Source organism: Pipra filicauda, unplaced genomic scaffold, assembly GCF_003945595.2.
Source record: "Pipra filicauda isolate LSUMZ 115617 unplaced genomic scaffold, ASM394559v2 scaffold4_size7858003_pilon, whole genome shotgun sequence".
In the NCBI taxonomy this organism is placed as follows: domain Eukaryota; kingdom Metazoa; phylum Chordata; class Aves; order Passeriformes; family Pipridae; genus Pipra; species Pipra filicauda.
In genome coordinates this window covers 4,511,369-4,536,023 of record NW_024104643.1, presented here as the reverse complement: position 1 = coordinate 4,536,023, position 24,655 = coordinate 4,511,369, and the positions used below count along the sequence as shown (strand labels likewise).

Genomic DNA, 24,655 nt, shown 5'->3' with positions numbered 1-24,655 from the left:
TGCTATAATATCATTCAAGTTTTAATGAACATCTTTCTTTAATTTACTTAAATAATTACACAGAGCTTATTCACTAATGTAATTGGAAATACTTCGCTCAGAAGAGTTTTATGAAATTATACTCTTCTGCAGAAACAAACAGAACATTGAATACTGCATGATAAAGTCCAACTACTGAGTCTGTTAAAGCAGTATTTTATTTAAACATTAAATATAAATTTCACCTTTTTTTTTCCTTTTAGATATAATCATCCCTATTAATAAGTTTCCAGGTAGAAATTTGACTTTTGGATTGAATTCTTCTGTATTCTGAGTTTTCTCCCCCAGTATCCATTAGGAAGTCTCTTCCCTCTGTGTGAAGATGTCAATTCTCGTACCACTAACAAAAAAAAAGAGGACTGGATCCCAGGAGAGCCCCTGCCAAAACTGCACTAGCATTTTGGCATCATTCAAAAGGTTTTTTAAGATATATGAAAATGCTCCTGTTCAAACAATTAGAAAATATCAATATGCCAGTTATTCAACTGAAGTGCAACGGTAGCTATATGGAGAATTGGTATTTTGCCTCTTTTAGTTATTCTTTGAATAGATATATTATGATCCACTCCTCTCTGAGCAACACAAACCCATCTCACAGAACAAAGAAAGGATGGACAGGGAAAAAAAAAAACTGGAATTCTGTGCAGCATGTACTAAGCTTTCAATGAGAACAGCTGCAGAAGAGTGCAAAGTAGACTTCAAATATAAAGCACTTCCTATAATAAACAAACCATTTAAGTTTCAGCAAATTATTGAATCTCAAGGGATGTGACTGTGCCTTTCAACTAATTTAAAGATCTACACACAAAAAAATTGCATGCACACTTAGATTTCAATCAGGTACTTCAAGGGACTTTGAGACTAGAAAAAAATCAGCAAAGGGATTAAAGCAGTCTCAGTACAGGCCTTCCATCTCTGACAGGTATGTCTGGATTAGTCATTGGAATAATATTACTCATATCATAAGCTGATGCAGGCTGTGAACGTCAGATTTTTAAATTTTGTTTATTAATTTGTTTGAGAACACTGTGCACGAAACGACATCATTCCATGGGAACAGGCTGTTTGAAATGTAAAAAGTGGAATTTATATTGCAAGGTGCTTGAGAATGAAATAAAAACCACATGCTTAACATTCTCATTCACTAAGTAGTTTCCAATACCCAAAGAGACACTATTATGATATGTCTTTTAAATGATGCACACGTGCCATAAACATTGTTGCACAGCATGGCCTCACAAAATCCTTGCTCTCCAGCACAGTGCAAGTTCTTTTCCATTCAGGCCTATAAATTTTGTGGCCCTCACTCATGATATCCCACACGAGTCCAATCTCTGCAGACACTGCGTGGACGTCTCAGCAGCTCATTCCGTGGGCTTGTCACAGCTGCAGGAGCAGCCTCTGGACACCGAAACCCTCCACTCAGTCCATGCAGCAGCAGAACTTTAAGCATCAAGGGCTGACAGCTCAAAATTCACCACTGCAGCTGGGGGGTTTCACTGCTTGTCTCGGCACCCCCAGGCTATCCTGGGATACAGCACTTAAAGGAAGAGAGCATTAGGGCAATCTTACTGAAAAGAAGCCAAAGAAATACAATAAAATACAAAGAAAAGAAAAGGTGAATGAGACAATAGGCTGATGGCAGCCAACAACAATATAACTGGAAGATGGAGAGGTTACACGAATGATTCATATGGTTAATAATAATAATAAGGATGCTTCCTCTTAAAGACAGAAATAGAGGGAAAACAATAAAACAAAGGAAGTTAGAAAGGTTAACATTTGGAAGATAACAGGGAAAAGTAGAAAAAGGAAGACATCTGTACCATCAGATTATCAAGCTCCTTGATATTTTTTAAACCCTCTATTACTGGGGTTGTAAGAACTTCAGCTTTCACTAAACTTAGAACCTAGTTTTCATAGTTAGATTTAAAAAAAATAACAACACTATATAATATTCCCCAACTTCTCACACACTGAAAACCAAAGAACAAGCTAAAGATTATATCTACAAAAATACCCTCCTTCTCTTAAGGGAGGCTCATGATCCTTGGAATCTGACCACCTCTACTACCTCAGAGCAGGTAATACTTCAACTTCTGGTTCACTCAGTGTTGTTTATTTTGTTGCTGTTCTATTTTTCTGTAAACAAGCCTGATGATAAGTAATGAGATTAACTATTACAGCACTTAGAATATATTAAAATTGCTTGTTACATTAAATTAATTAGAGAAGGAAAAGAGAATTAAGATCACATTAATCACACTCTACAGAAGCCTATCTGATGCACGAGAATATGAGGATTACAGTCCGCCAAGAAAAACTACTTATACCCTAATGACAGCCCAGAAAGTTCAACTATCAACCAAAACAAGAAAACTTAATGAAAATCTGTGAAAATAACTGCAGCCTGTGTCATAACTGATTAGATATTGCGTACAGTCAGTCTGCAGTGATTTTTTTCTCCTGACGAGGAACACCACTGGTTACCACACACAGACCTGACTTTCCAAAGAGCTCTCCAAAACAAAAAGTTTCTGCAAGAAAAGCTGCATGACCAGGCCTTGGACTATTTGACTAAATAAGGTACTCTAATATTTAACTAAGTCTAGCTTGGACAAGCTTTTCTAAACTTAACTCCAATCTGTTGCTTCTACTTTGTGATACAATAGGTTTCGCTTTAAGGGACACTTGACACAAATCTATATTATAAATCAAACTCATCTCACTGGTTTCTTTCGTTCAGCTCCATTTGCTCCTACACACATCAGTAAAGTCTTGTTTCCTTCTCAGTATTCTAAGACTTTCAGAGGAAAAGGGGAAGAGGTGCACTGACCTATTTGAGAGCTTGTCAACAGGACTTAAAAGTGTACAGGTACAATATAAATCCATTATCCAAATATGTGTGGCTTACAGACACATACCCTGAGACATCTCTAGAAATACATGATTCATTTTTCAAAGGTGTCTTCTTTAATGTGCTTTTATTCATGCATTTTCTTCATATTTTAAGAGTGATTGCTAAATAGTGAATTAAAACTAAGATACAGTATGATGGTCAGGTTCTCCAAACTGCAACAAACTTCATTAAGACAAAAGAGAACTCCCTTTCTCTATATGTAACAAATGCTTGCTAGGCAATAGTTTGATCTGAATCCATCATTTTTTCAGCATGTAAAGTAAAAGCTTTACCTATGTTGATTTACTTTTAGTCCCATAAAGTTCAGAGCTGCCTTTTTTGAACAATACTCAGTAATTATGCCTTCAGTGCCTATCCAATAAACAGCAAGTTTTGTATAAAAATTAAAAACAAATGAGGAGCCTAAAAAGGTTAGTTAAACCTAAAAAGGTTTAATTAGATATAGATGTAACTGTAATAAAATTTTAGAACTACCTTACAATAATATACACTTCATTATTAAATATTATGAAGCATATTTCAAACAATGCAGCAGCTGAAAGGATCAAATTCTACTCCTAGACTCTCATACCTGCTTCCCTAATTCACTTTACTACATTGCTGCTTGTTATTAGAAAAAAGAAACAAAAATACCAAACTGTAGGCTACTAAAAAACCCAAACAAACAAACAAAAAAACCCAAACAAAAAACCCCACACAACCAGAAAGAATCCACATCAACACAAATTGAGAAGAAAAGCAGAGGAGACATTTACCTTCCCAGGCAGAACAGTATTTACATCTTGTTCATTTGTTTAGTATTAATAGCTAGCATAGTTGTCTAACCCAAAATAAAACATAAAACACACTTCTTTCAAAGTCAAGCCAGCAATTAAAGCTAATCAACTCACAAGTTCTTCTCATTCCATGAATGTCACATTATTTGCAGGAAGGAAAAATCTTAAGCAAATGTCACGCTGTTCAAATTTTAAGAAAATTAACAACATGCAAGACAAAAAGTCCAGCAACTAGGAAACCACAGCTCACTATGTCTTAGCCTGAACCCCAATGAACTGAATGAGAATGGAAAACAAAACCTTTTAATTCTGCTTTCTCTTCTTCCTTATCTTCTTCTTAAAAATAAGAAAGGGGTGATATTCTGTAGCAGTTGTTAGCAGCTCTTCACTTTGGCATTTCCAAAACTGGTAAAGGTCATTGTGAAAATTAGCATATTCAACTTGCTGAAAATATTTTCTTCTACTAAAATTAAGATGCCAAATCTACATTGACATAACTAAAAAAAATTTGCCTGGTTTCCTCACGGAACCCAGCAGCAGTTTAATACTCTCTGCACTCTCTCCCATCCCTCAGAAAATACCAGCTTATTGTTTAGGTGTCCAGCATTCGAAGCAAAGGTTCCAAAGGTCTGGCCTCTGTTTTTCAAGGTGATTTTTACTTTTTAACACCACCCTCCTCTCCTGCATCATAAATTACTGAAAATTCATGCTCAACATTGAACAGGTAAGAATACTGTTACTGATGGACTATAATTCTAATCATGCACTTACTAAGGCTTTTCCTTTTTCAGTATCAATGTGAACCTAGGGCATTCAGCCACGAAAACAAGCCTAGAAACAGGAGCTCTTTTTTGTTTCTTATATCACCATGGAGACAACTGGTCCTCACATTGAGAGTGGCAGAATCCATGGTTTAAAGGGCTTAAAACACAGATGTGGCTCAGGCTTCTCACCTGCCCTTTGCTTCCTCACTCTTGTCTTTCTCTGTCGTGAGGAATGTGCAGCTATCACACGTGTTTAGTCTGACACAGCAGTGAAGGCTGGGCACAAAACAGATGCCCAGTAACACCTGGTTGCATTATTTCTATATGGGAATGTAGAATGTGGAACCCCAAAGGTAACCAGAGATGAACAAGCTGAAATAAAAACATGACCAAACCCAAGCAGAGTACATGAAACATACCACTACTGTGTGGCAGAAGAAAAGCAAGAGTTCTTGAGTGTTGGAATTATGTACAACACCTGGACAGGTGTGCCCTTTGGATAGAAAACACAATTCTCCCTCACCAAGAGGGCACTAACTTAATGTTTGTGTGAAGAACAATTCTGCTGTTCAATGAAAGCTATTCTTGCTGCTTACACTTTTGGTAGGTTTTTAATTACAGCCTGAACTGAGCAGAAAATTAGTTTGAGAGAAGCAGGAAAAAGGTTAAAAACATCTTTCCCTTTGCATTTAACTCTTCTCTGCCATTCACAAGGAAAACTTGGGTGAGTTCATACCTATTCCACGTAACATTTCACACCCAAGTTCTCCCCAGCTGATCTAACAACGTATTGCCCTTTGCCAGGCCTTTAGAATTTGGACTTTGAAAGGTTGCAATGTGCAAACACAAAAGAAGAGCAACTTCAGAATTTAGAAGTTTGAAGGAAAACTAAGATGTTCGAAGTGAGTAGAATCTCTGCAGCAATCTCTGTCCCTATTGCAGCACTTGAAAGGGACAACAATTCAATCCAAGGCACTCGTTGCCTTCTGGTGTGGCCTCCTCACAGTGTGTGCAAATACCAACAACAACAAAAAGCTACTTCTGGTACCCTTACCCCCATGGCTGAGTTACATTTTGGTAGAAGAGCTAGAAGGAGCTCAACTGTAAATCCATGACCGTCAAAAATTGGCTATAGCAGGTTTATCTATTCCTTTAACAGAAGTTTGAGTTTAATTATCTCCCCTGTTTCACAGCACTTTTAAGTAAATACATGCTTGAAGAAGCAGACAAAGAAATAGGATAAGATGATAATCAGATAGGTGCTTTCTTCTCATAAAAACCTATCAGACAGCTCCAGGGCCTCCTAGAGAGAAAATAAGATACTTATCACATGCAAGACCTGCCTAAATCACAGAGATAATTTAAATGCAGGGGTGCAGAGGCAGGAGATGTAGATGTAGGTACAGAACAATCTTACTACAGTCCTGTCCTAAGACTTCATAAGAAAAAAAAGTCACAAACTAATGGATGGTAAAGTATCAGGTTTGTTTTGAGGTTCATTTGAAATAACAGGATTCTTCATATGGTCACGAATGAAGCATTTAATTTTGCTTCATGCCAATAATACCTGTATGGTTCCCTGTTATATAATACAAGGGCTTGTTCCTTTTTTTTTATTGAAAACAACCACAAAACTTCTGTATGTAATAGATTTAACTCTCATATGTTGACCATATGCTGATATATTATATTCCCATGCTATGCTGTACAGGGCATTGCCATTACACTGTAATTCTGTACATTTTCACAATGATCTATCACAGCTCCATCACTTCTATTGATTCTATACTTCAGATCATTTTTTTCTATTCAGTGTGAAGCCTGGTTTACTTATTTTCATTCCTCCTTCTTATGAGCATCTATTTTCAGCCCTTATTGCTGTCATCCCCATGGGTAATATGCCATTGCCCTATCCTAATTTCCCATGCCTACATTCTCAAGCCACTCCAAACCCATGGCTGTGCTCTTATGCCTTAATTTTCCGAGTTTTCATTTTCAGGATTCTGTGGCCGAGTCTCAGAATCCCCCCAGGAGGTTTGAACACCTCACAGCCATGAAATTTAACTAAATACCAAAATCCTTAGGCTGAAAATATTGTCTCTGGTTCTAAATACAATACATTCAGAAAAAAAAGAATGCTGTTTCTCACAAAGGCCCAGCCAAGGTCAAGTAATCAGATAAGAACACAGCCACAACACCAGAAGCTTAATAAATGCTCCAAGCCTTTGCAAGAACCCTTCCCATCTTTGCTGACTGCTGAGATATTCATCTGTAGCTCGAAGAATTCCCCTCCCCAACCAGTTCATATCTGTTTAGCAGTAAATACACTTCTGCAGGCTGGATAAAAGAACCTATTTCCTGCAGAGGTCTCTGTAACTGCTACAGAGAAACCAGAACCAAATTATCTCTCTTCTTTTCTTCTTCTTCTTTTTTTTTTTTTTTTTTTTTTTTTTTTTTTTTTTACTTTAAGAAAAGCTTTCTTTTTAATCTGTGGTAACTTTTCAACTGCCAGTGATGACTGAAACAGAAATGCAAAGAAATCAACATTCCAAACACTGGACTACATTCTTTTCAGGACTGAATAGAATTATTTTTTTAAAAAAATTGGGGGTTGTTATACAGTTTTGTAAAAACAAACTTTTAGCTATGCTTTCTGTGTAAAATAAGTCTGGAGTTTTAAACTTCCTCCCTGAAAAGACAGGGTTGCTGGAACTTCCCACCTCACTATACAGAAATTTAATACTATGCAATGAAACGCAGCTTCCTTGAATAGAAACTGCAATTTTAAGGCTTCTGAACTGTAAATCTGAGTTAAGCTGGGGCTTTTTGATGCTCATCTGAACAATATGAAACTCCCACATCGCTAATAATTGCACAGTGCAGGGATTTTTACTCCAGAACTGTTGTCAAAGAGGAGAGCTATCATCATAAATGCTGTGATAGTACTTATTTGAATAAGCTGAAAGAACAGGAGGTTTCTAGAACTAGAACTTTTTACTGAGACATAGCACTACCAGATGGAAAAGAGGAAGGAAAGCTGCAAAGGAGGAGATACAAATAGGGATGTTCCCTGCTTAGTTGCCACGCCACGAGGGTTGAAGTCTCCTTCCCCAAACACACTAAAAAGAAACACGGCAGGTGATCAGATCCTGACCATTTCAGGAAACAGAGACAGAAGGGGACACATTTAAAGAGGAAAATAAGATTCAGCAAGAAAAAAAGGAGCAGGTCAGAAGAAACTATCTGTAAGGTTTTATAACAGGTCTGCACATCACTAATTTTCTAAAAAGCACAGATTTTGCATTCTATAGGAATGACCTGGTTACAGGAGAACCAGCCCAGGCTCTTCTGCAGAGTGCAATCATTCCTGGCTCTTGTTTGCCCAGAGTAAGGTAGAATTGCCAACATGACTTCACATATCACTTCAAAAAATAGCAAAGGAGAACCACATAAGCTTTTTTTTTTTTTTTTCAGAACATAAACTTGACCAGCCTAAGGAAAATGCCATTAATTCGAAAGTTGTTCTGTTTCATCTCAGCTGGGCCTTTGGTCTCCTCTTCTGTGCCTTCCCACACAAGCCTCTCTCTCTATATATATGCATGATAGAATGCATGTATGCAGCTGTCTGCATTCCATAGCAATTCCACGTGGAGCTCCCTTAGCCCTCCCTGAATTGCTGCCCAACCTCCAGTCCTGCTGCTTTACTGCAAGGTTGTCACGGCAGCGTCAGAAAGAAATTAGAACAAGCCCACACCCATAATTAGCTTGTTTCTGACTACAGGTCTGCAGCAGCTAAAGTGCTCCTTTCCTCCCTTCTGCTTTCCTTCTATGCTGATACTCCTGGAAACAGAACATGATCCAATGCCAGCAACTTACACACATTACATGAAAAATATATGAAAAAGGCCATGGGAAATATGACCAATTAATAAGGTCATAACACACACACACACTGTCTGCAGGACAGTACATGTTCGCTGCATTGCAGCTCTAGAAGTAATCCATGTCCATGGTGACCCCATCCAGTACCATGCCATGTCCATGAAATTAGGTTAGAAAATACATTTGGAGCTGTAAAAGCACAAATATATACACTTCAAAATCTGTATGAATTTCATCTCTGATTCTACAGTGTATTGTATTTCATTCTATGCTGAAGTGCATTCAAAGCCCCTAAGAAAATAGTAAAGAAAAATTCCTACGCTTTTCAGCTGAAGCATTTGAATTAAACCTGCAACAGGGAAGCTTCCAGAAGTATCACAAGATAACAGTCTAACAGGATATTGGACCATATTTATTGAAAGCTGTTAAATTTAAATTGATGTTTATGCTCTAACTAATAGGAACCATCTCATCTGTATTTCCAAGCAGATGGTATCACACCCACTGACATATTCCAGCAAGATTCACCAGCCACTCTTGAACTTGAACAGGCATTCCCATTTCATTTGAAATATTTCCTGATAGGTTGATTTTAGCTGAGGCTAATCACACTCTAAAGATAATTCAAGTTCAATCACATCTTAACCCTCACAAACACATTCAAGCACATACAAGCCCTGGGCCACAAGACCAAAGGTGGTAGAGGTCAGATTTAAAACATCCTAGTGAAGACCAGGGTTTGGGTGGAGAGGAGGGGGTAGAAGGATAGAGAAAAGGAAGACAATTTTTTTTTTTTTCACGTGCAGACAGTCTGGTTTTTCAACATCAAATTCAGGCTAGTACAATTTGCTTCTGTCTTCTTGTAACTGGCTGTTTTTCATCTTTGGTTTTCCCCTAGATACCATTGTCTATGAATGTGTCAACATTTCTTGCCTATGATCAGCCCACGCTCAGTTACTGTGGAGTGCATCATGAACTGCTTGCTCACAAGCCCTATGACTCAAATAACCAGGAAGAAACAGTGGAAACACACCTAGAGACTGATCTGGATCTGAGCACAATAACCACAGCAGCCCGGATCAAGGACCACAGTCAGCAGTTGGCTTGAATGGGGGCCGGGGGGGTTTTTTGTTGTCGGGGTTTTTTTCCTGTAGCAGAGGCTGCAACCAAATTCTATGTAACATTATGGACAGAAGTGAGAAGACATAATACTATGGATTCTAAGATTCCTGTTCAAATTAAAAACCAATCACAAAGATTAATTGTTTCAAGTCTACAATTTGTAATTAGTTAAGTTGTGCAGTATTTTTTGACTTCAGAGTCTGACCCTTGAAGTGAATCTTTTTCAAAACTCGTCCTACCTACCTGTATAAACTGTACAGATGTAACGTATTTTTCATATTGTAAAGTTTCAATTACCAAGAACAGCTGGTATGTACAGTGTCATAATTTAATTACATCTTATTTTACAAGTTTCAGTTTCTAAAGTTTCAAATTAACAAGTTATTTCTTGTGTTATTCAGTTACTCTGTTTTGTAGGGATCATTTTGTTACTGCTTTTGTGCCCAGAAAACTTTAACCTAAAATTCTGTCCTTTGCAGAATATGCACCATTTTTACAGTGTTTAATGTGTAGAATTTTATCTACTGGTTCCAAAGGGAGGGTTTAACTATTCACTTCTAAGAAATTCTTGAAATATATAGCCAAGTTTTCCTAGAAATGATAATTAAAAAAAAAAAAAAAATTTAAATTCTCCTCAAACTTACCTGTTGCCTTGAAATATAGCCTGATTTCTAAGTCACAAAAATGTATCAATACATTTTAACAACAAAGTTTATGTATGCAACTCTTAGCTAGGGCTGGTGATGTCTTGTAAAGTCTCAGTGTTCTGCAAGACAATGTGGACAGGAAACTTCAATAAGCAGCTACAAAATCTACTGTGAAAGTAGAGTCTGCCAGATCAGGCACTTGCACTTCTTCTTAAAGACAAATGGGTCCAAAATCTGCTTATGCCACAGACGGCTGCTGACAGAAGTGGCAACAGAAACAAGCCCTTACACTACTCAGAAAATGTAAAATATTAATCAAAAGTAAGAAACATCTATTTGCTGAAAAATATAGTAATTTGGAACAAATGGTATAGGTTAATAGGCCCTTAGCATTGTGATACAGCAAGCTAAGGAAACTAAACCACCAAAACTTTTAAATAATAAAAAAAAAATAATTCATTATTACGTCTTTACCAATTACTACATTACCTTTTTGTCTGTCATTTAATATCTGGGTCAAAGCATTCTTATATCCCATTCTTTGGTTTCAAGTCCTCAAGGCTTCTCAATACTGTATGAGAGTAACTTTTATACCAATACCCTCATGTCGTAATCATAAAAGATTACAGAAATTAGGTACACATTATATCATACCAACTTGGTGAAATTCAAAAGGGAATGTGAGCCTTCCAAAATATAGGAGAAAAACGTTTCATATGGTGAAGCAACTTTTTTATAATAAAGAGAAATTATATAACCACAAATCTATTTTTCTGGATGTTTATCCCAACATATTTTCATGTAGCTTCAAGGCAGAAGACAGAAATTTAAAATTACAGTAAAACTGGTTGTACAGAACAAAGTGAATAGAGTGAAAATACCTTCAAAAAATTGTTAACAAACCAATCTGCATTCACTACCTCTCAAGTGGAAACAAAGTGTCAAAACAGAATACATTATATTAGTTATTTATTTGGCATCTTAGATTTTGTAACATATTTTGCATAAATCATTTGCTATTCAAAACATCACTTGTCTTTTAAAGACTCATCTTAGAAAGTTCCACACTTCAATTTCTTATTTCTTTACTACATGGGTTCTTGAATTTGTGGTCACCATCTCCAGTGCTGGAATTTTACTACCCACAGTTTGAAAATCCATTTTGGTAATGGTAACTGAAACCAAAAAGGCAGGTGTCACTCCAGAGTCAAGTGACTTCTGTACTGCAGGAAGAAGTCAACTGCATCCTTCCACAGTTCCTTCTGAGGTTTAATGTTTAGGCATTCTGGCACTGGAGCAGGCCTGAGTTGTCAGGATCAAACACCATGCTCCCAAAAGATCATCTCAGTTACTCTGTAATTCCTATTATTTACCTTGGCCAACTGTCCTCAAGTATTTACAGTGTGGGAAGAAGGTCCTGGCACTGTTGCAGTTACTCAAAACGCCCAAGTGTTCAGTGGCTCGACGTACTCCTGATTTCTGGAGGACTGTACAACATGAGTATTTCCAGTGTTAGACACTAATGGATTTAGGCTAATATGAGAAAACGTCTTCTTATGCCAAGAACAAAACCTTTTTAGTGTATCTGGTTAAAGAAGCACGACTGCGTAGATATTCACATACACACAAACAGTTCTCCTTTTCTTGATGAATCCCAAGACTTGCAGCCCCAGACCAACATATCACTAGGCAAATGGTAGAAGCAGAGTCACAAAAGTAGCAATGACTCTCCAACCACAATGATCTGTTACTCTCACAATCAACTTCCCAGGTATATGAAATACCAGGCTCTCTGTAGCCCCCACAGGCCCCTCTAGTTCTCTGGAAGATGGATACAACATCCCAGGGCCCAAGGTAGCAGCTCGCCCCAAACCTAGGCTGAAACCTGCTATTCTCAACAAGGTGGATGTCCTCAAGAAAGCCAGATGGCAGGTAGGTACCTTCTCTAAAAAATCTTCATCATGAAAAAAATCCAGGTTAAGCTAATCCAAACAAGAACCCATTCCTAAATTCCCATGTTAGTGTGTGTACACCTGCTTTCCAACATATTCTTGCCAGTGCTGAGTGCACAGAAATACCAATTGCTGTGGTTAACGTGGACAAACCAAAAACCTAGCACCTCACAAAGCCCCAGCCTTCTAAGCTAAGTTAGCAAGAAGAAAGTAGGCTGAGTGTATGGGTGCAAATATTTATTACTAGGGGGTCACTTTCATGTATCATTTCCCTTTGCAATAAAGATCCATAAACCAGAAATAGAAGTAGCCAACAGCATCAATCTCTGCCTCACAGTTAAGTGACACTGCCAGACCCTGGCAGATCTTTTCACCAAGAAAAAGCTGGGTGAATTCATTATGCTTGCAGAGTACAAACTGATAGAGAGTATAACCTCTAGCAATAAAAAAAAACAAGACAATTTGAAAAATAAATCTAGCTACAAGCAACAATTCCCACCATCCATCAGTGCATCAGGAGGTACAGCAATGCACAGGGCTGAAACACCCACTAGGAAACCAAGGCTGAGTATCTGAATGGAGGTCCTGTCTAGAGAAGAAGGTACATAGGAAGATAAATGATTAATTTGGAAAATTCCTGCACGTCTCAAGACAGTAAAAAAAAAAAAATAAACACCAAAATAACATCTAGAGAAGAAAGCAAATGACTGCTTTAATTAACAAGAAAATTTGTAGTACAAACTATTCTCAAGGGTTCTGAGAGCTACGACTAACAAACCAAAAAAACCCAAAAAACCTCAGAAATATACACAATTTTCAGAGATACGTCGTAAATATCAGCGCAAATATCAGATTTCTTTTAGCAATACATAACAAATGGAAAATGGCAGCCTCAGAAGTTGTGTACTAACTTGCTTTACTGATAGATTCTCATTTTCTCTCCCTCTCTCTCAAGACATTTATCATCTCCTGCTTTTATTTCCAAGCCTCAGATTTGACATGAAAAGAGAAACTGTGCAAAAAGCAAAACTGCCAGGGAGCACGAACAGCATCCATTCAGTCACCTGAAGTGCAGACATTACCTGAAACCCTGTGGCATTAATTATCAGATTTCCCCCGGGGGGAGAGAGGGGGGCTGGGGGGACTTAAAATCAAGATTCAGCTCACCAGAAAGGTGAATTTATTTTTTTGCCAGCTTTCTCAAGTCCAGCGCAATAGTAACCGAACAATAGGCCCGCTTCTCCCAAAGCACTGCAAACACTTCTCAACATAGAAAGAGACACACAAAACTCTATTAGATACAACTTTGACTGTATGATCCATATTTAAAAGCAGATGTTCGTTAAATTCCTCAGAAAAAATTCTAACATTTCAGTGAAATAATAGCTCTATTATAAAGTAACAAGGCCAAATTTCATTATCCTGCTCTACTTCATTACGGAATCTGATTAATTTTATTTATAAAGTTTCAGAATAAATTAAGGTGAACATAATCAGAGTTCATGATTAATGTTACTTTAATGAACACCCAAAAATTAACATTTTACCACTAGAACCTTGCCAAGAATTTTTATGTAAGCTGACGTGCAGTGTGTACAGCTGTGAAAATCCCACATGGCATGGAGCTTATAATCTACTTGATCAACATCAATTTTATATGTAAATAACTCATTCTTAAAACTGTCTCTTTTGATGGTTAATTACAAAGAGGCGTCTGTTGTGTAACAGCAAATGAACCTGCAACAAAGAACTCATTACACCCAGCCCTGTTACATTAAAGCTCTATTACATTCATAACAGCGGACACTGTTCCACCACTATAGACATGATGCATGTAAGGGTAATATTATATAAATGAGCATTAATTAATGTCACATTAGTTCAGAATTTCTTTGGATTAACATTAATGTTTGACGACTGCCTTACAATTGCCTTAAGTCAACTGACAGGAACAGGATGGATGGTATTGTAATGAACACCAAAGGGATTAAAACTGTGCAGTTATACGAGAATATGGCTTCTCCAGCTTTCACAGAGAGTACTTCCCACTTTGTATTCCATTAGAAACAAACTTTTAAGGTGGATGCAATTCAGCAATAGTTCTATCTGCAATCTAATCATAAGTGACTGCACCAATGAAACATACTTCGAAGTCCAATAATTTAAACGTTGCTATACACTAATTCTGTGTTTCTTAGAGAAGAAAACCTCATGAACTAGGGCTGAGAATGCTCATGAAAAGAAAACAATGTGTCTCTGCAGCACTGTGCACTTCAATAATTCCAGGAGTTTTATACAAGAGTGTGTCATAAATGAGGCATGAGAAGCCATTAACTCCACCATTCATATTGAATATTTTCTTATAATTTATTCTTTCAAAAGAAATAATGAAACTGATTTATTTTTCTAGTAATAATGATGCACCTCTCTTTCATGTCTTGCTGTTGGGAACTTTATTTTTAAAGAACCTGTAAACTCACACAATTAGTCTAGACTTTGCCATCCAAAAGCCTTATTTCTCATTTTCAGGAAAGGAAAAAATATCAATGGTATATCTGAATATGCAAATAAGATTCACGAACAAAATTTATTTTTCTTGTCTTCTGTTCTAGTATTATCTAGACAGCTCATACTTCTCTTTGCACTTCTGCAACTTACCTCTTCCTGCATGTTCTAACTGTCACAACTGAGAATGACAAAAGTACAATATAATAATTCCAGCCGATATATCGGAGGGAAATGCCTCTCCAGGTATCCATCTCCAGAGCTGAGCAGGTTTGCTGCCTACCAAACACATGATAAAGCTTGTCTGACTCCTCTTCTTCATCACTAGATCTTGCAAATATAAATTCATAAGTACAATATAACATGTTAATAAAAATCCACTTCTTTTTTTTCATTCTACCACTACACAAGGTGATGTCAGGATTTGGTTTTCTTTTTTTTAACCTCTTTGCACCCCAAAGTCTTGAATCTATATGATTAATAGATGTCAGTATCAACTGTTCTAATTCCACTTCCATCAAGTGATTACAACAGAAACTTCAGAAGTTTCTGGAAGAAGCACACGTGACGTTGTCCCCATCTCAAACCAAAACCAACATTACTAAGACAGGTGCTTCTCTAGTGTCTTAGAAACCCTCCAGTCTCCGGGGAACACAGTATCTACAATCAATCTGTATCCATGCTTAACTTGTCGTCTTATTAGATTATTTTTCCTTATGCTTAACTTAAGTGCCCCTTAGAGGTCTGCACCCATAAATGCCATGGCCACCTTGAAAAAATGCCATACAGGCTACCAGAGACTGAGAGTCTCGTGATGTTTTAAGAGAAGAAAGTAAGACACTTTCCAAAACTTGAGCTTTCAGAAAGACTGCTTGTGAAGATGACCAGTACATTTAAAAAAAAGAAATTAATCTTTTTAAAATTATATACTTAAATGGGAATGGAATTAGTGAACCTGATTGGGAATAAGCATTATTGATTAAATTTGCTTGGTAATCCTATCTACTGTTTGGCTTGAATACAGCCACTTCAATGCTACCTTTTTCCTTAAGCTTTCTTCCATTTCTTTATTTCTCTGAATAACTCCTTGAATTTAGAAAGAATCTTGCAGAAGATACCTGGACCCCAAACAGGCATAAAGATCTGCCTCTGCTCTGCAGGATCAATCTCATGCTTTAAATTTCAAATGACAACTCAAATGGAAAGTGCTGCCAGTCTCCCCTCCCATCTTCACAAGCTTTGGCACTTGTTCATTCTTTCCTTCCCTACCTGCATGCATTCTGCCTCAGGATTTTGGAGGCTCTACCTTTTCTTTAGCAAGAAATTAAGTTCCCTGCCTAACTGAAGAGATAAACAAGTCAGCAATGAAGAATGAGGGTGAAATGTGATAACTACCAATAACAACCCCTGAGAACCTTACAGTTATTTCTCACCCAAAGCCAGTATCTCCATTAAAGCTGTCCAAACATAAATCATCCCTTCACTGAAAAACACTTTCTCCTATGAGAAAAACTTTAGGAAAAACATACAACTAGGGAAAAAATTAATCTTATCTTTACAGAAAAAGGGGTATGTGTGCAAAATAGAGAAAGAAAGGAGAGAAAACCATAGGAGAAGCCAACATAAAAGAATGACCAAAATGATTGAGCTATGAAGGACTTGACAAAACTGTGTAGCTGGTCATTATGGGAATGGATTAAGATAAACAAGTGAACAGCAAGTAATGAAAATGGGAGTGCACAAAATAAGCTGCTCATTTAAAATGATTGGTTCCAATCAAATTTGATCCTCTAGGGAAAGGGAGTGAACAGAACAGCACCTACTTTCAACAAGCTGTCTACCTCTTCATCTGCCAAGGCTGTAAAAATTGGTGAATAAGATGTTCTGTTACGTCAGAAGGATGGGACAGTAACCCAATATATAGAGACAATACCATCTGAATTGATGCTATCATTTGAACTTGAATACTTCACTTTGTTTGGACATCTCAAGGTAAATCCATTATTTTCCTTCTGACTAAAAGGGCTTTTACTTTGCAGCAATAACTCTCAAAAAAATTAGTTTAAAAAAAAAAGCGTTTTCCACCTTTAGTAAAAGCACACCAAAACCCATAAAATATTCTGCTCCTGAAATTCTTATAAAAATAAGAGCTTTACAATCAGATATATTTAAGGATAATGAAGCAGGTTTTATGGGCTGCAGAATCTTATAAATCTTTTCTGATTTCGTTTGGGGTAGAGGGAAAAGAGGAATTTTTGAAGGAAAAGATGATAGATTACATCTGCCTGTGGGTAATAAGGCTTCCTACAAGGAGAAACAGCATAGTCTGAATAATTACATGCAGTCTGAGGCCAAAAGAGACATAGAACCTAGTCCTGGTCAGAAATTTTGGCTGCCACAAAATACTCGTAAAAAATGCATGAGGAAAATAGCATGAATTCTTGCTGGTTATCCACATTTTTTCTTAAGCAGTAGGTCTAAGTGCAATTCCTTCCTTCTGCTTTGCAGAAATTGTTCCATTCTGCATCATGAATGTCAGCAGAAAATCAAAGTAATAGCCAAACTGCATGGAGAGTGTGTCAAAACATCAAAACCACAAATTAAAAAAAAAAAAAATACAAGCAGGACTGTATTTTAGCAGAAATATTGAGCATATTTTTCAAATAATGTCTGTAAGACACTACAATAAACACGGGTGTCTGGAAATATAGGCAAAGTCAAAAAAGCACAGCCTGTAACATTCACAGACCACACAGTTTAGAAGATCAGTAAGACCCCCCCCCGAGCTGAGCTTAACTCCTTCAAACAAGATGATATTCTGGGTCCATTAAAGTCAGTCACAGTTCCACCATTTGACCTTTTAAAGTAGTGGGATCTTTGCACTTGTACAGATGATAATTAGGAGTCAGCAACAGAGATAAGAATGAGTGTTTTGCAGAGCACAGCTGGACCCAGGCAATAACCACAACATACTAGTTAATCTCACAATGAAATACTCATCTGCAGTCTTTTGAGGTATTTCCTATATTAGAAAGAACACTTGATTAGAGGGTAACTCCTTCCTTCTCACACTGAAGAAACCAACTCATCCGTATAGTGATTTAAGAATTTAAATTTTATGTGCCACTGGGAAGCAGCTATTGAGCCTCCCAGAGACTGCCCCCCTCCTGACCAGAACTTCCTCCACCTTCTCCTTAAGAGAATCAAAAGATATGGAATCAAAGCTGTGCTTTACTGCAACACAATTCTGAAAGAGTGACAAAGTTGACCTGATGGATAAAAGAAACTAAAAATCAAAGCGTTAGTCAGCCAACCCCTCTCTTGCTCATCACGTACCCTTCTTTTCCTGCAAACCTGTTCTCAGGCTAAGAATTCTCAGCAGGGGTTTTTGAGATGCTATAACTTTATAAAACTCCCTCAGGATCCACAGAAATATTACCTTCTTTCTCCAAAATCTTCTCCAAGAGCAACCAGTTTGTGGCTTAAGAAGCTCCAGAAATTTCTCTCAGACGAGCATGCTCAGCTGTTCTCAATGGAAGTGCATTCTCTCTTGCTCCTAAAAAGCTGTACCTGAACAAGGGCTACAGTGGCTAACAAGGAAATTAAGTGACCTTTTCTCCCTGCCTCTGAGCCAAAATATAATATACTGTAACATTCAGTAAAGAGTAAACAATTTAATAACAAAAATTATGCTATTGATCACACCATCCCAGAACATCAAAAGTCACAGTTCATAGATCAAAAGCACCAGAATAACTTACATTTTTCTTCTTTGTAGTTTCAGGAACTTCAGGCTATTTTCTAGGTTGCCTTATGTATGACTTCAGCACAAGCTAATGAGATATTGAGTGAGAAATCATCAGCAGCTGGTCAAGTAAAAACAGTCCATCAATCATTTTCATTTCCTTAATGTCAGCAATTCTAATTTCAACTCGGGGAAAAAAATGTGTTTTAAACTCTGAAATACATCATATGAAATAGTGACATTTGATAGCATGTTTTTAGATTCTCAAGTTTATTGGGAAGAAGTCAGTTCAACACATAATGAAGTCATTCTTCCTTTAGAACCACGAACTATAGGGGGGAAAAAACTATAGGGGGGAAAAAAAATAAAAAAAAAAAAAAGAAGGCTGCTTCAACTAAAGCAGATGAACAAACTACCATCTATTCCAGAATAAATCCATTTGTACATAAAGCACCAGTAAAAATCCTGGAAGAATTGCAAAGAATCTTTTTCTAATATCCAACCTAAACCTCCCCTGACACAACTCCAGGCCATTCCCTGGGTCCTCTCCCTGGTCCCCTCAGAGCAGAGCTCAGGGCCTGCCGCTCCTCTGCCCCTCGCAAGGGAGTTGTAACTGCAGGGAGGTCTCCCCTCAGACTCCTCCTCTCCAGCTGAACACACCAAGAGCCCTCAGTGTCCTCACACGGCTTCGCTTCCCCTCAAGGCCTTCACCATCCTTGTTGCCCTCCTTCGGACGCTCTCTAACACCTTAATATCTTTCTTATATTTCAATATCTTATATTGCTGGGCCCAAAACTGCCCCAATATTGCAGGTGAGGCTGCCCCAGTGCAGAGCAGAGCTGACAAAATTACCAACTTGAACACAGTTTTCTGAAAAAGAAATCTCAGATGACTAGGTGACTCCAGTGACTGTCCCCCCCTTACCTTTATCCTGACACCGTGAGTAGCTTACTCTTGCTTCCTAGTCCAACACCTTGCAGCAGCGCCCTGGTTTGCATTAATCCTGGAGAGCTTCCTCTAGAACCTTGGGAAAAATTCCTCTCTCCAAGTTTCACTCTGGGAGCCTAAACACTGAACAACACAACCGCACCTGGACTGTCAAAGTGGACATCTCCCTGGTAACAGATAACAAAGTTATATCTGCCTGACAAAACACTGAGTAAATCACCCCTCAACCAGAGCCAAAAGGAAGCAAAGTGATGTTCTCTCTTACATAAAAGCACTAACAGCAGTGATATTGACATTCCTTAAGTTAATAAATAATTATTAAGATAATTAAAAGCGACAGTAAGTACAAAGAGTAATGCTAAATATTAAACATTATTAGATTTTATATTAACACTAGGAAATTATTGTGGATTTCTGCCAAACAACCAAATTACAGAAAGGTATGTTTTGTTGGTTGGTTGTTTTTTTTTACAGTGTATATCCATTTTCAGAGAAAAATGTTCATATGAGAGAACAGCTCCCATATTACATTACACAAATGGAATTTGCTTGCTTAAGTTTTAATCTTGTATGGCAAAATTCCAATTTTCTATCTCTTGTATTTAAGTTCTAGTTCATGAACAGATTATAGGATGCAAAATAGGTAGATTCTAAAATATTAAATTTATATAAATCTTTCTAATAAATTTGTCAGAGTACAAAAAAATCCTGCTGACATGATAAGGTGAATCATTGTTAAATGTACTATTTTCATGCTAATAGCTCACAAGGAAATATACTCCTAGTATGCTTACTATCAATAGCTTGTTTTGTTAACCAGCCTGCCCCAGATCCTTGAAGGGACAAAGCTATCTGGAGTTATCTGAAGATAACCTGGAAGTCTAAAGGCCCCACCAAACTTCAGTCCAGTTTTGATCCCTGCATATAAAAAGCACTCACTGTTACAATTCTACACTAATCTGGGGGGGGGGGGGGGGGGGGGGGAATTAATTTGTAGTAAGAAAAGTCAATATGAAGACTGGGAATATTACTTCAATAAAACTGTAAGCCAATAATCCATGGGGTTGGAAGAGACCTCATTGTCACTCTGCGCATCCCGACCACTCCGAAGCAGCACACGTTCCTCATGTTGGGCAGTCTACCCAGCCTGAAATGTGTGCATAAAGAGACACTGTGGCCTCCCAAGGTAACCTGTTCCAGTGATTACTCATCTATATGGTGGATTTTTTAACCCAGTATTGCACATATTGTGCCTTTTGCCAATCACATTTGTCTTTCTCTGAACAGATATAATAATATATAATAATTTATAATAATTTAACAACACACACCTTATGAAAACCTCTTCCATATATACAGGAGAAAATTCTTTACAGAGAGAGTAATCAGGCATTGGAATGGGCTGCCCAGAGAGGTGGTGGATTCACCATCCCAGGAGATTTTTAAATGCAGATTGGACGTGGCACTGAGTGCCATGATCTAGTAAATGGACTGGATTTGGACCAAGGGTTGGACTCGATGATCTCGGAGGTCTTTTCCAACCAATCGATTCTATGATTCTATATGAAAGTATTAGCAGGTTCCTCTGCTCCTCCACGTTTTCCTTTCTACCTCACACACTCAGTTAAGTCAGCTGCTTCTTACTTCTTGCATGTTCTAAAATCCTTGCTTCCTTTGTTCCTCTTATCAGTCCATGTTATTCTTAAGCTGTGATGGCCAAAAGAGCCCTACTGACAATTCATGTCACCTGCAATTCTATATAGCGCCCAACACCATGTGAACAGTACCAGTGCTAGGCCAGAAATCCTGGTATTTTTATGTATACAGTGAACTTCTTCCCAAGGGTATTGTTTGCACTTAACATTTCAACTTGCAGATTTCAGACCATTTCTCCAACCTTAAAAAAAAAAAAAGAGAGAAAGAAAAAAAAACGCAGGGGAATGCTTTTATTGACCTATAAAATCCTTTGAAGTCACACCAGGGTAGCATCATTCAAACTCTCAGTAATTCCACTCTTCATTCCCTCAGCCACCTTATTAATGAAAATACATCATTCTGATGGTCCCAGGTCAGTCCTTGCAGAATCACACTTCATTAAACTACCCCACCCTGACCCACAGCAGTATAAATAACAATTCACTAGGAACATTATTTTTCAGTGACCCTTATTTTCCCTCAGTACACACATAACTGCTTCTCAAGTTTGCTCACGGAAACGTCCTCTCAGTGTGCAAGTTACACATTTACTCCTTCCCTCATGATCTCTTCCCAGCTATCCTGTCAAAGACCTCCATGTATTTGACAAAACGTATTTTGAATATACATGCTTGTGGTTTATTACCACCTTATCCTGAAGATTTTTAGGAAATGAACATGTAAGGATTCCCTGAAGCTTCTTCACACTTATCCAAGTCAAAGGGACTGACCTATAAATTCCCTAGTTTTAAGATAAGTCTTGCTTTCCTACTACTTTTTTAATACTCATTCCTCACAGATTTTTACAGTCAAGGCCAATGGTTCAGAAACTCCTTTCTTAAGTATTGTTAAACCTTTTTCTGGCATATATTTCACTTTGTCTTATTGACTGCATTAAGCACTTACTCCCAGATAACTATTTACATGAAGCCTGAAACAGGTAGAAAAGATGTAGTATTTTTCAATTACTGTCCCCCATTTAAAAAGGTCTTCCCTTCTTATTATTTCCTTCTAAATTACTTCCAATGCTCAGATTTCCATCCTCTTCTTCACCATTAAAATTTGCAAGTTACTTTTTTCTTCTAACTGAAAGTCTTTGATGCTGTTCAAAACCTTATCAGACTTATCCCTATTTTAATTAAGCTATTTAGGTTTGTAATAGCACTCTACCAGATCTGCATCTAAATAAATGCCGGGGACATAATATGAATATCTGACCTTTACCAAACATCACCTTTCCTCCAGACATGGAAAAGCTTACTTTTCCATGAGGAAAAATATGTTCTATCAGACATTTAAAATGGCATTGACAATGATAGAGACTAAATGGAAAACAGAGCAAGACTTGAAGCACAACATCAGAAATCAGGAATACAGCTGCCTGAAAATTCTCCAGAGGAATCTCTCTTCTACTGAATTTTGCCAGTTTATCAAAAGCAGGATATTCCATGGAAACAGAGAAAGCACAGCAGCAGCAAGTATCACAAATGCCATCATGAACTTACCTCCTCAGAAAGTGGCTCCAAGCTGTCACCCAGCATTTCATGTTCCCTTCACCTACTCACTGGTTGGTCTCATTTAGGTCACACTTTTTACTGGAACTTCACAAAGTTTCACTTCCTTATTAGTGCAAACAGAAGACTGGAAATACCATTATGGAACCAAAATGGTTCCAGCTTATGTGCATATGCTCTCTCATGTATACATGATCCATTTGTGCAGTGCCCACTTAGTAAAGACACATTAAGAATGTATATTAAAAAAAAAAAGTACTAACCAAGTTTCCAGAGGAAATTTACCTTGAGCTCCAGTTTTGTTTTCCATTAACTGCTTCGAGGGTATATGTAATTATTATATTTCTTATTTTCTCCTAATTACATGGAATTCAAAATGATTCTTCTTCATTTCTCTTCCAAAGAGCTAAATATATTCAGTAATATTCACTTATCTTTTACAGACTGACAACTCCTCCCATAAATATTAGGGTCTTGAAAAAATTAGAAGCTCACTACTTAATAGAAAAGAAAATCCTAGATTATTCCTGAGTACAGCCTCGAGTCAAGTAGTTGACTTATCCTTTCTTTCCATCTTTGTACAAATTTTCTTTAATTTTTGCTACTGATAATGAAAAAAATGGTTAAAAATTATTACAATAACTTAAGATAGGAAAGATTTTCCAGTAAATAGAGCAAGTAGAATAATTTATTGAATGTATTCTACTAATCATTGCAGCTGTCTGATTTTAGACATTTATTTTCTTTGCCTACTCAAAGAGAAAGAAAATGTGCCAACTGGCAACACAGGCTTAGAAAACAACCACAAGAAGCAGTTCTTGAGAAAAGCTGATCTTGAAAGGACTAAAGGACTTCTGTTTTTTATTAATATGATGGTGGAGGGTGGTTTGATTGTTTCATTTGCCAGCCTTCTGATCGTACGCATTCATCATAAACACAATTATATAAAATATTATTCTTCCTTTTTATTTTACTTGATTAGGAACGAGTAGAACATCAGACAGAAATAACAGACAACAACTGGAAATTAATCCACTGAAAGGAAAGTTAAAATAAAAAGGAAGTGCCAATAAACGCTGTTGATGACCACAGACAAAGATCTGGTCTTGATTTTTAAGCCATGCTTGGTTTTCTTTTCAGAAAGTAATTGGATATGGGGAATTTAGATTTAGATCTCCAGGTCTCCAATCTCTTTTAAGTCACTGTTTTAAGATCTGGCTGAACAGTAATGACAAAGCACTGGAATTTTTCATGCAATATGATGCATTACTGATTTCATCAAAAGTGATCATAAGCTATTCCACATACAACTCCACTGTTAATTCCTCATTAGGAAAAGATCAAGAGAAGTTAGGCAAGACATTCAGTCAAAAAGACAGTTGACAGCTATGCCAATATCTCCATTTCTATCAAAGAGAAGTCACGTCTCGTTCTATAAATTAAGAACTGCAGCATCTCACAGGTTGCTGGCACACAAATACCTTAAATCCGAGTAACTACAAGAAAAAGCACTTGTTTTTAGCCACACAGTAGACCTCAACACTCAGGCTGATGAAATTCATAGGGAGAGCCTTTAATCAACCCCTTCCCAAATGACTTCTGCAAGGAATTTAAGGAGTCATTCTAACCTTTGTTTTACACAGAGGATTCACTACCACAGAATTTAATTTAGTAACTACTCTCCCTTTCACCACCTCAAGAGTGTCAGAGATTTTTCAAATGAAACTTTCTTTTTACTACTTTACTCCACATAATTTCTTGTCCTACCCTCATTACCCAAGTATCTTTTAATCTTCCATTAGCAAATAATGGGATTTACTTTATATTAAAAGAACCTGGCAGGGACATCCAGGAATTTGCACGGACATTGGAATTTATTCAAATCTTTAGCATCAGACTCCACACAGTGGAGTCAGCAGGAATGTCTGGACAGCATCCAAGTCCAACTAACTGCTCAAAGCACTTTCAACTACAGCCAAGTTCCTTTGGGTTTTGGATGGGAACTCCACAACCTCCCTGGAAAACCCATTCCAGCAAAACCAGCTGGTGCATCAACCCTTCCTTTCAGGTCCATGTAAAGTGAAAGCGTGCTGACAGTGCCCTCTCCCGTCATCCAGGGCATTAATGGGCTGAACAGGACTGCACC

The 24,655-nt window shown here is 37.4% G+C and overlaps 2 protein-coding genes across 9 annotated transcripts in view; one reads left to right on the top strand and one right to left on the bottom strand.

The window, feature by feature from the left end:
* LRRTM3 (leucine rich repeat transmembrane neuronal 3) overlaps nucleotides 1-10,914 on the top strand; it is a 78,521-nt gene extending 67,607 nt beyond the window's left edge. For 2 of the 3 annotated variants that reach the window (XM_027750450.2, XM_027750449.2), the window contains one exon: nucleotides 9,280-10,914. In XM_027750450.2, coding sequence (XP_027606251.2) covers nucleotides 9,280-9,489 — 210 coding nt within the window. In that variant the 3' untranslated portion in view covers nucleotides 9,490-10,914. The remainder of the gene's footprint in view (nucleotides 1-9,279) is intronic. The other variant, XM_039386775.1, reaches the window with a different exon arrangement.
* The window catches only part of CTNNA3 (catenin alpha 3), a 396,734-nt gene that overhangs the window by 253,459 nt on the left and 118,620 nt on the right, over nucleotides 1-24,655 (bottom strand). The gene's annotated exons all lie outside the window — the stretch shown is intronic.